Here is a 12500-nt window from a genome sequence, read left to right as displayed (position 1 = left end):
TGGCACTAATGGATTTTTTGAGACCACACGAGGGGGTTTTGAATAAGCTTCTCTTAGCTGAAGGACAGCGAAACTATTTCAAGTCTCTCCATGAAATGAACTCCCGTTACTTTGACTTCCTGGAAAACACAGAATATCTTCATTGGTGAGCTCAAGCTGCATCAGGAGCGTAAATATCAACTCCACCTCACCTCACGCACCTCCTTGCTAGTGAAAAAAATTTAAACAGGAAGTCGACAACCGGCAACCGCTGAGAATCATGGGAAACGTAGGTCCAGGAATAAGGTGAATACTGTAGATATGCCTTACAGTATATGTACCCTATTTGTTTTTGTTCAAAACCAAATGGAACCAGAGCAAATCTCCTTACCTTCTATCTTCTCATGTGTGTCAACAGATTTGTAACATAATGAATGCGGCCGAGGATGAAACTTTCGACTTCCAGGTAAGATGGCCACGCCCACACCGCAGCGTTACAGTACATACAAATCAGTAAGCGGTGCAGGTTTGCGCAGGTTCGAGCCTTCAAACCCCCCCACCCCCCTCTCCCCCCTCTCTCTTGGCACCGTGTGTGTGTGCGGGTGTGCGTGCGGGTGAAGCGTGTGTCTGTGTGTGTGTGTGTGTGTGCGTGTGTGCGTGTGCGTGTGTGCATGTTTCGCGGCTTTGAGCCGCGGCGCTTTCTGTCTCTAATCGCGATTCCTTGTAGAGCCAATGGGGGGGGGGGGCTAATTCCCAGAATTTTTAGCAGGATAATTTTATTATTAGATTATTACAACAGCATTTTGCAGTCAGATGACAGTAATTGCATTAGGTGTTAGTCCTTTACTTCCCTGCCCTGTTAAGCAAAATAATGTGGAGCTATAGAGGTAATGTATGAAAAATTAATGTAGCCTTTATAATGGGGCTGTAAGAGGCCACTTGAGAGCAATCGTAAAGATACAGTCTGCTATATAGTTCTAGTTTAATAATATATCCCCCCCCCCATTCACTGATCTCCTTACCATATCGTTCTAAATTGCTTTCTTGAGGGCCATAAAGCTGCTCTTGTACTTCTGGTTATTATACTCAGTGTCTGATATAGTGGTTGCCGGTGGAGAAGTCCCTCTCCATGCATTTATCCTGCATCACAGATCATTCTCTGCTCAATGTTCACGCAAAAATTGCCTTCAGATCCTCTTCCATTTTCCCTGAACCTGTCTCACTGTCAGTTGGTGAGCAGTTGCAGTTGGTCTCTCTCCTGCTCCTGTGTGGACAAACTGCTCTCTCTCTACTCTTCTACGATGGATCTCTCTCTGTGGGATTGTTGAACGTCTCTTGGTGCAAAATGGCGTCTCTAGAAAGAAGCTCCTCGCTCTTTGATTGTGAGGGACTCTGGGAATATCTGGAGGTGATGTCACCTCCTCTATGATTGGCCGCTTATCCACCAAGAAGAAAAACACACCAAACGACTAAATAGAAGCAGGAATGAAACGTATCTCACCTACAGTATAGATCTCCCCCAAAAATTGTAAAATAGAAACGTTTTTGGACCAATGTTGCTATGTTACAATTTCAGCTCCGAAATTGTAAAATGGTAACATACGTTTATACAGGGGTGGGCGTGGTTTCCGGAGATTTTCGGTTTTCTAACCTCTCCCAGACCCTAACGCTAAAGGTAAACCTCTCCCCAGACCCAAAACCTAACCTCTGCCCAGACCCTAAACCTAATCTCCCCAGACCCTAACCCTAACCCTAAAATCTCCGGAAACCACGCCCACCCCTGTATCAACGTACGTTACCATTTTACAATTTTGGAGCCGAAATTGTAACATAGCAACGTTGGTCCAAAACGTTGCTATTTTACAATTGTCTGTGAGACTGTGTTGATGCTTATTACAGTAACAGTGTTAAAGTGTTTTAAGGTGGATTTATCCTTTTAAGCAGTGGAAGTGACTTTAAGTTCTAGTGTCTCTCAACCAGCTATTAGACTGTTCCTCGTTGGTTGTCCGTCCGGGTAATGTTGATGTTAAAGGAACACTCTGCCCATTTTCATCCAGCTTTGTATCATTAGGACATCAGTAGTATATCAGAAAACTGTAAACTGTTTTGAAGTCTGTCATTTCATTTGACAGTTATTGAGTGTTAAAGTGTGGACCAGTGACATCACTGGTCCACACTAACTCAAATTAATAACTCATTAACTCAAATCAACTCTCAATAACTGTCAGACTAGATGAATGATGAATAGTCTGACAGTTATTGAGAGTTGATTTGAGAGACACTAGAACTTAAAGTCACTTCCACTGCTTAAAAGGATAAATCCACCTTAAAACACTTTAACACTGTTACTGTAATAAGCATCAACACAGTCTCACAGACAATTGTAAAATAGCAACGTTTTGGACCAACGTTGCTATGTTACAATTTCGGCTCCAAAATTGTAAAATGGTAACGTACGTTGATACAGGGGTGGGCGTGGTTTCCGGAGATTTTAGGGTTAGGGTTAGGGTCTGGGGAGATTAGGTTTAGGGTCTGGGCAGAGGTTAGGTTTTGGGTCTGGGGAGAGGTTTACCTTTAGCGTTACTACTGATGTTCTAATGATACAAAGCTGGTTGAAAATGGGCGGAGTGTTCCTTTAATGTTACCTTTAGAAGTAACAATTTAGATGACAATTTAGCCTACTAGAAACAGAGCGTGCCATGCACCCATTTCCAGTATTTCCAGCGTATGCAGCTTGCACGCTCCACGTGCTTGCCCTGCCTCGCACACTGCGCATGCACACGCATGCTGCTCACACGCTCAGCTAGCAGCACTCATTTGTACTGTGCCTTGATGGATCACCCTCAAGGTCTTGCAGACGCAGCTCACACTGCTGTGCGGCCTCAGCTCACACTGCTGTGCGGCCTCAGCTCACACTGCTGTGCGGCCTCAGCTCACACTGCTGTGCGGCCTCAGCTCACACTGCTGTGCGGCCTCGCCTGCTCAGCAGTTGAGCAATTGTGGGCCGCACAGCCCCTTTGTCTTATTATAGTAGTGAGATTCTAAGACAAAATTGCTCGTATTTATATGTATATTTGGAAGCCTTGGTCATGTCCATAGGGTGCTCGTAAGTGGCCTGCAGAGGGCAGGACTGCCAAGGCTCTGGCCAAATTCTGCTCCGTTTCTGCAATAATTGGGAGTCGCCACATTTGGAGGAGGCGCTGTTTCTTTTATCCATAGACTCAGACTAGACACATTCATCATTCTGAAACGTCCCATTGTTTGTGCATCTATTATTGTTTGTGTTCAAGGATTTCTTGTCTCTAAATGTGAACACAAATAAAGATATGAAAGTGTGTGTGTGTGTGTGTGTGTGTGTGTGTGTGTGTGTGTGTGTGTGTGTGTGTGTGTGTGCGCATGCGTGTGTGCGTGCAGAAAGAGCCTCTGGATAACTCTGGCTGGACCATTAAGAACGTCCTCTCCCTGCCAATCGTCAACAAGAAGGAAGAGATAGTGGGCGTGGCCACGTTCTATAACAGGAAGGACGGAAAACCCTTTGATGAAATGGACGAAACTCTAATGGAGGTACAGGCTGTGTGTGTGTGCGTGTGTGTGTGTGTGTGTGTGTGTGTGTGTGTGTGTGTGTGGTGCACGTGCCCCTGTGTGTGTGTGTTGTGTGTATCGGTCCACCTGTGTTTGCATACTGTATTGTGTATGTGTTTCATTTTTGTTTGTGTGTGTGTGTGCATATCTGTGTGTGATTGTGGTTATGTGTGTGCTCGCAGGTGTGTGTGTGTGTGTGTGCGTGCGTGCGTGCGTGCGTGTGTGTGTGTGTGTGTGTGTGTGTGCGTGCGTGTGTGCGTGCGTGCGTGTGTGTGAGTGTGACAACAGTGAGTCATTGCTTTATAAATAAAGCCGGGCCGTTCAGAGTGTCTGCATTATTTATCATTGGGCCTCAAGGCTTTTTACTGAAGATCTGTCTTCCTCTCTGCTGCCAGTTTGATCCTGCTGCTGCTGGCCCTTTAAATCAACTAGCTCACACTCCTGCTGCTGGCCCTTTAAATCAACTAGCTCACACTCCTGCTGCTGGCCCTTTAAATCAACTAGCTCACACTCCTGCTGCTGGCCCTTTAAATCAACTAGCTCACACTCCTGCTGCTGGCCCTTTAAATCAACTAGCTCACACTGCTGCTGCTGGCCCTTTAAATCAACTAGCTCACACTCCTGCTGCTGGCCCTTTAAATCAACTAGCTCACACTGCTGCTGCTGGCCCTTTAAATCAACTAGCTCACACTCCTGCTGCTGGCCCTTTAAATCAACTAGCTCACACTCCTGCTGCTGGCCCTTTAAATCAACTAGCTCACACTGCTGCTGCTGGCCCTTTAAATCAACTAGCTCACACTCCTGCTGCTGGCCCTTTAAATCAACTAGCTCACACTCCTGCTGCTGGCCCTTTAAATCAACTAGCTCACACTCCTGCTGCTGGCCCTTTAAATCAACTAGCTCACACTGCTGCTGCTGGCCCTTTAAATCAACTAGCTCACACTCCTGCTGCTGGCCCTTTAGATCAACTAGCTCACACTCCTGCTGCTGGCCCTTTAAATCAACTAGCTCACACTCCTGCTGCTGGCCCTTTAAATCAACTAGCTCACACTCCTGCTGCTGGCCCTTTAAATCAACTAGCTCACACTCCTGCTGCTGGCCCTTTAAATCAACTAGCTCACACTCATACTTTTCACTTCAACACCTTCACATAAGTACGTGTACCTGCCGTTCACTAGAACATCACTAGTGTTTCAGGCTAGATCTACTTCAAAGCTTTTCCATTCGCTGTTCTAAACTCCGTTTGTTTGGGATTAAATAGAAGAAGTGGCTAGTTAGCATGAGCAGTGATAGCCAGTGGCTATCTCTGGCTATTACTGGCTATTAGCCACCATGGCTGAACAGAGAAGAGAAACTCAGCACTGCAGCAACAGAAAAGGAAAAAGGTTGAGTTGAGCAGAGTCAAAGAAGCAACATTTTCCTGGCTAAGTAGCCTCTAAGCATTTTAGAGGCTGCATTTTGGTAAACAAACAAACAAACAAACAGCGTCACTGGGGGGAAACGGGTCACTTTAGAATGGGACCCTATGGAGCCAGCCTTGAGTGTCTCACTCTAGCAGGCTGTGCTGTTTACTAAATTCACTTCATTTAAAAAAACTGTGACAGTTCACACAACTTTAACACGACATGCATATAAATACATCAGACTCTTGAGAGCTAATTCTGCTCTCACTCAGAATGTCAAAATATAAACGATGTGATGTATAGTTTTTGAGATATTAACGTTTGTTTGGCACAACTCATACTAGTTGACTGCTGCGCGGTTCCGCATTTCTGGGTGGTTGTGATGTCACGCTGTTTCGTCCTATAGACTGAAGCTCAGTGAATAGACAAGAGGAGCTGTTATTACCTAGCCTGCTACTAGTCTCGCTTGCCAAACCCTCTCTGTTTCGCGCTGTACGCGTGCAGGAGAGAGTCTGGCTGCTGTTACTCTCACTCTGGACTAGCGGGAAAAAAGGCTCTGTTATCTTTACGACCATCCGCTGAAAGTACCAAGCAGGCCTGCTTTATTGCAGGATCCAAATCTTGGTCAAAACTTTGCCATACTCAGCGTGTAGCAACGAGCTAGCGTACGTTGTTGTTGTTTCACAGCAGCGGAGGCATTTGAGATTGACAGATTCGACACACAGGGAGCTGCAAGGAAATCCATAAATGGTCGCAACCGGTCATTCAGGAAGAGCTTGCAGGGAGCGGAAAGGGATTTTTTCCCAAGTTTTTTCTTCCAAGTTCAAACTATATTCTAGCCATACTGCATAGGCTATAATACAGTAGCCTGTGGCTATGTAGGTAAGCTAGTTAGCTAGCTGCTGAGCTTCAACATCATGAATGACATGGCCGTGAATGAAGAAAAACCAAACATTGCATTCATATGTTTGTGTATATAGTTTGACCAGAGTTGCTTCTTTGCCTTTCAAGTTCGCAGATAATTCTAACTTCTGCTCCAAAAGAAAAACGGCTTTATCTCAACCAATCGGATCATTTCTGCCTCCAAAGCAGCGGCGCCTCTTGTGAAATGAGACAGAATGGTGTCATTGTCTTTGAAGGCTGAACGTGTTTTTACATAAAGCAGGATCAGGCACTCTGTAAGTGACTCCTGCACTCTGTAAGTGACTCCTGCACTCTGTAAGTGACTCCTGCACTCTGTAAGTGACTCCTGCACTCTGTAAGTGACTCCTGTAAGTGACTCCTGCACTCTGTAAGTGACTCCTGTAAGTGACTCCTGCACTCTGTAAGTGACTCCTGTAAGTGACTCCTGCACTCTGTAAGTGACTCCTGCACTCTGTAAGTGACTCCTGCACTCTGTAAGTGACTCCTGTAAGTGACTCCTGCACTCTGTAAGTGACTCCTGTAAGTGACTCCTGCACTCTGTAAGTGACTCCTGTAAGTGACTCCTGCACTCTGTAAGTGACTCCTGCACTCTGTAAGTGACTCCTGCACTCTGTAAGTGACTCCTGTAAGTGACTCCTGCACTCTGTAAGTGACTCCTGTAAGTGACTCCTGCACTCTGTAAGTGACTCCTGTAAGTGACTCCTGCACTCTGTAAGTGACTCCTGCACTCTGTAAGTGACTCCTGCACTCTGTAAGTGACTCCTGTAAGTGACTCCTGCACTCTGTAAGTGACTCCTGCACTCTGTAAGTGACTCCTGTAAGTGACTCCTGCACTCTGTAAGTGACTCCTGTAAGTGACTCCTGCACTCTGTAAGTGACTCCTGCACTCTGTAAGTGACTCCTGTAAGTGACTCCTGCACTCTGTAAGTGACTCCTGTAAGTGACTCCTGCACTCTGTAAGTGACTCCTGCACTCTGTAAGTGACTCCTGCACTCTGTAAGTGACTCCTGCACTCTGTAAGTGACTCCTGTAAGTGACTCCTGCACTCTGTAAGTGACTCCTGCACTCTGTAAGTGACTCCTGCACTCTGTAAGTGACTCCTGTAAGTGACTCCTGCACTCTGTAAGTGACTCCTGCACTCTGTAAGTGACTCCTGTAAGTGACTCCTGCACTCTGTAAGTGACTCCTGTAAGTGACTCCTGCACTCTGTAAGTGACTCCTGCACTCTGTAAGTGACTCCTGCACTCTGTAAGTGACTCCTGTAAGTGACTCCTGCACTCTGTAAGTGACTCCTGCACTCTGTAAGTGACTCCTGCACTCTGTAAGTGACTCCTGTAAGTGACTCCTGCACTCTGTAAGTGACTCCTGCACTCTGTAAGTGACTCCTGTAAGTGACTCCTGCACTCTGTAAGTGACTCCTGTAAGTGACTCCTGCACTCTGTAAGTGACTCCTGCACTCTGTAAGTGACTCCTGCACTCTGTAAGTGACTCCTGTAAGTGACTCCTGCACTCTGTAAGTGACTCCTGCACTCTGTAAGTGACTCCTGCACTCTGTAAGTGACTCCTGCACTCTGTAAGTGACTCCTGTAAGTGACTCCTGCACTCTGTAAGTGACTCCTGTAAGTGACTCCTGCACTCTGTAAGTGACTCCTGCACTCTGTAAGTGACTCCTGCACTCTGTAAGTGACTCCTGTAAGTGACTCCTGCACTCTGTAAGTGACTCCTGCACTCTGTAAGTGACTCCTGCACTCTGTAAGTGACTCCTGTAAGTGACTCCTGCACTCTGTAAGTGACTCCTGCACTCTGTAAGTGACTCCTGCACTCTGTAAGTGACTCCTGCACTCTGTAAGTGACTCCTGTAAGTGACTCCTGCACTCTGTAAGTGACTCCTGCACTCTGTAAGTGACTCCTGCACTCTGTAAGTGACTCCTGTAAGTGACTCCTGCACTCTGTAAGTGACTCCTGCACTCTGTAAGTGACTCCTGTAAGTGACTCCTGCACTCTGTAAGTGACTCCTGTAAGTGACTCCTGCACTCTGTAAGTGACTCCTGTAAGTGACTCCTGCACTCTGTAAGTGACTCCTGCACTCTGTAAGTGACTCCTGCACTCTGTAAGTGACTCCTGTAAGTGACTCCTGCACTCTGTAAGTGACTCCTGCACTCTGTAAGTGACTCCTGCACTCTGTAAGTGACTCCTGTAAGTGACTCCTGCACTCTGTAAGTGACTCCTGCACTCTGTAAGTGACTCCTGTAAGTGACTCCTGCACTCTGTAAGTGACTCCTGTAAGTGACTCCTGCACTCTGTAAGTGACTCCTGCACTCTGTAAGTGACTCCTGCACTCTGTAAGTGACTCCTGTAAGTGACTCCTGCACTCTGTAAGTGACTCCTGCACTCTGTAAGTGACTCCTGCACTCTGTAAGTGACTCCTGCACTCTGTAAGTGACTCCTGTAAGTGACTCCTGCACTCTGTAAGTGACTCCTGCACTCTGTAAGTGACTCCTGCACTCTGTAAGTGACTCCTGTAAGTGACTCCTGCACTCTGTAAGTGACTCCTGCACTCTGTAAGTGACTCCTGCACTCTGCAAGTGACTCCTGCACTCTGTAAGTGACTCCTGTAAGTGACTCCTGCACTCTGTAAGTGACTCCTGCACTCTGTAAGTGACTCCTGCACTCTGTAAGTGACTCCTGTAAGTGACTCCTGCACTCTGTAAGTGACTCCTGCACTCTGTAAGTGACTCCTGTAAGTGACTCCTGCACTCTGTAAGTGACTCCTGTAAGTGACTCCTGCACTCTGTAAGTGACTCCTGTAAGTGACTCCTGCACTCTGTAAGTGACTCCTGCACTCTGTAAGTGACTCCTGCACTCTGTAAGTGACTCCTGCACTCTGTAAGTGACTCCTGCACTCTGTAAGTGACTCCTGCACTCTGTAATTGAGTGTCTTAATTTATGTAGGAACGTTGTGTGCTCTGTGCCAGGTAGATGATGGGAATAGCATATGTTAATATTGTCTCTCTCTCTATCTGTTCCTCTCTCTCCTTCCCTCTCCTCACTCCTCACTCCCATAACCCCTACGCACATGCATGCACGCGTGCGCCTGCAGTCCCTGAGCCAGTTCCTGGGCTGGTCGGTGCTGATCTCTGACACCTACGACAAGATGAACAGGCTGGAGAACAGGAAGGACATCTTCCAGGACATGGTGATGTACCACGTCAAGTGCCGCAAGGACGAGATCCAGAACATCCTGGTTAGTAGCTACATCGACGCAGACCAAGACATGGCCTAACTAGTGGGGTGTGGCCGACGTGACTTTTTCCCCGGCCAATAATTGCGGCGACCCAAAAGCCAGATTGTTAACATTCTCTCCCCCATTGCTAATTTGTTGAGACAAACCGTGACGAGCAACAACAGAAGAAAAATGAAATCAATCCACAAGCTATCAATCAAATAAATTGAGAGTTTAAGGGGAACCCATTGAAATAGTTTATCCCTCGCCCAAATTGAACCTACATTTGGGGCATTATTTAGCCCCCCTTCCCGACAAGCTAGCATGACAGCCTGGGGAGCAATGGATGTCTTAGGTCTTCCAGTTTCATATGCTACCAGGATCGTCACATTTCCTTTAGAAATGAGCCTACTACAGTCATTTGATTGCCAGCAAAAATCGGGAATGTCGGAAGCCAAACTCGCAGCCCACTTGCAGTACCTCCACGGCCCACACTTTGGAATGACTGCAATAGAAAGCCGCAGGAACGAGTCCGGAAATCATCGATGCTAACAGTCCTGGTTCTTCACTGTTTTCGCCTATGGGAGTTTTGAATGGGTTTTTGGCGCGATGCTTCTAATAAGCTCTCTGGGCAACGCTGGCTTAATCAAACGCGAACCAGTGTTTAGTAATATCATCTTAACACACGAGGACCACTTTTATGAGTTTTGAAGCTTTTACGTGCCGTTAAAAGGGCGGCTAGCTAGCAAACGGCTAAATGAGACTACACTGTTGAGTCGACGGGGATATATACGTCAATAACGTCACCACTTCAAAGGACGAACACGGAAATTCTCTTTCCCTCACCTGGTTCAGCCCCGTTCAGCCCGGGGTAATCAGTGCACATATCAACAACAGTCCAGGTTGAGTGCTGACGTGACGTGGAAGCCTATGCGACAGTGTGTAGTTCTGGATTAGCTTACCTCGAGCTTTTTACTTCTAGGGCTCGCATTTACGCTACAAAACTCATGAAAGTGGTCCTTATGTGTGAAGATAGTTCGCGTTTGATTAATCTTGCATTGCCCAGAGACCGTATTTGAAGCATCGCGGCAAAAACCCATTCAAAAATCCCATAGACAGAAACAGTGAAGAACCAGGAAGTCCGGGACGTCCGCGTTCTGACTACAAAAATACGTCATCCCTGCGGCTCTCTATAGAGAGATCTTGGGATTGATGTCCTGATAATCTGTACATTCTTCTGGGGAAGGTATCTGAGGATGTGGTCATTCATAGTATCTACAGTAAGGTGATTTTGGAACTTTGAGGTGTGTGAAGTCATCACAGTAATCATATTACTATGCCGACTTCACGCCCCCTTGTACAAGCCAGTCAGATTTTGGACCTGAAATCGACCAGTCAGTGCTAAGAGGAGGCCGGGCCTTCCAGAATGGCCAGCCAATCAGAGCAGTAGCTCATTAGTATAAGAAGCTGCTTAAAACAACCTAGTTTGTGACAGAGAGGGAGAGAGAGAGAGACTGACAGAGAGAGAGAGAGGGCGATAGACAGAGAGACTAACAGACGGAGAGAGAGAGAGGGAGGGAGAGACTGAGAGAGAGGGAGGCAGTGACTGACTGACAGAGGGAGGGAGCGACTGAGAGAGAGAGGGAGAGACTGACAGATAGAGAGGGAGAGAATGACAGAGAGAGAGGGAGAGAATGACAGAGAGAGAGAGAGGGAGATAGACAGAGAGAGAGGGAGAGACTGACAGAGAGGGAGAGACTGATGGAAAGGGAGAGAGGGAGAGAGCGATAGGGAGAGAGACAGAGCAAGAGGGAGACCAAAAGAGAGAGGGGGGGAGAGAGAACCTGGTTTGGCCTGAGAGTGACTTGATTGATACTGTACTATTACATCCAAGGTGTGTGTGTGTGTGTGTGTGTGTGTGTGTGTGTGTGTGTGTGTGTGTGTGTGTGTGTGTGTGTGTGTGTGTGTTTGTGTGTGTGTGTGTGTGTGTGTGTGTGTGTGTGTGTGTGTGTACATCCAGAACACCAGGGAGAGGTGGGGGAAGGAACCTGATGAGTGCGAGGAGGAGGAGCTCCAGGAGATTCTGGTAAACAACAACAACAACAAACAACCGCAAAAATGAAGACGACCGCAATAACAACATGGAGAACAGCAGTAACCATAACCATAAGATCACTGACAACAAAACAATTACAGCAACAACAGGGAAATCAACAATGTCAGAGCGGTTAAACGTGCTTTCCCTGTTTACAGAACCATTTTGGCAATTTGGCCGGATTTAAATTCACAACACTGTGTTTGGTGTTTAAGCAAGAAGAGAAAAACAATTTTAATTGACTTCAGTGAGAAAAGACAGTAACATTATCACTTCTTCCTCTCTGACAAAACAAATAACGGTCTTGGTCTTGACTCGGTCTTGGTTTAGGTGGTATATATACTGTATATGTATATTGGTTTATAGCTATATTTCCCTGTTCAGGAAGACTTTACGTGGGGTGAATTTTTGCCTCTGCCCGGCGATATAAGGCGATATCACAGGAACGTCTTGATGGAATTGCGTCAAATTTGGCTCAAACCACCACTTGGACTCAAGGATGAACTGATTAGCACTAGCGCCTCCTCTGGTCGGTCGGGGCGCCTGTTCGGGTGCAAGGGAACGGGTGGGAATAGCATAATCCTCCCACGGTGAAGCTGCCTGCTGTCCCGTGAAAAGAAGCGGCTGGCAACTGCGCATGTGTCGGAGGAAGCATGGTGCTAGTCTACGGCTCTCCCCAGATCGGCAGAGGGTGGAGCAGCGACCAGAGCAGCAGGGAGAAATTGGCCAAGTACAATTGCACAGAAAATGGGGGGGGGGGGCACAGAAAAAAAGGATGAACTGATTTGATTTTGGTGGTCAAAGTTCAATCTCACTGTGACCTCATGACCACCATCTTCATGCTCGTTCATGTGATATCTCAGGAACGCCTTGAGGGGATTTGGCTAAAACATCCACTTGGACTCAATGATTAAGTGATTCGATTTTGGTGGTCAAAGTTCAAGGTCGCTGTGACCTCACGACCTCCCGTTTCATGCTTGTTAACACGATATCTCAGGAATGCCATGGCAGAATTTCTTCGAATTTAGCTCAAACATCAATTTGGACTCGAGGATGAACTGATTCGATTTTGGAGGTCAAAGTTCAAGGTCACTGTGACTTCACGACCGCCACCGTTTCGTGCTCGTTCACGTAATCTCTCTCAGGGAATTTCTTCAAATTTGGCTCAAAAAGCCAAGGGTCAAAGTTCAAGGTCACTGTGGCCGCATGTCGCGTCTGTTCCATCAAGGAAGGGGGCGGGGCTAGGTAAAAGGGGCCATAGCTAGGGACAGGAAGGTTGTACGTAGAGAGTCAG

General features: G+C 46.9%; 1 protein-coding gene across 1 annotated transcript in view; it reads left to right on the top strand.

Moving 5' to 3' along the window:
• LOC310771921 (rod cGMP-specific 3',5'-cyclic phosphodiesterase subunit alpha-like) overlaps positions 1-12500 on the top strand; it is a gene marked incomplete at its 3' end in the record, with an annotated part of 27689 nt that overhangs the window by 7301 nt on the left and 7888 nt on the right. Inside the window, exons 7-10 of the mRNA XM_083664421.1 lie at positions 398-445; positions 3394-3543; positions 8989-9132; positions 11132-11197. Coding sequence (XP_083520547.1) covers positions 398-445; positions 3394-3543; positions 8989-9132; positions 11132-11197 — 408 coding nt within the window. The remainder of the gene's footprint in view (positions 1-397; positions 446-3393; positions 3544-8988; positions 9133-11131; positions 11198-12500) is intronic.

Source organism: Poromitra crassiceps (assembly GCF_964638095.1).
Source record: "Poromitra crassiceps genome assembly, contig: HAP1_SCAFFOLD_1503, whole genome shotgun sequence".
Lineage (NCBI taxonomy): Eukaryota > Metazoa > Chordata > Actinopteri > Beryciformes > Melamphaidae > Poromitra > Poromitra crassiceps.
Note: the sequence above shows the minus strand (reverse complement) of the source record. Positions and strands in the feature narration are given on the sequence as shown.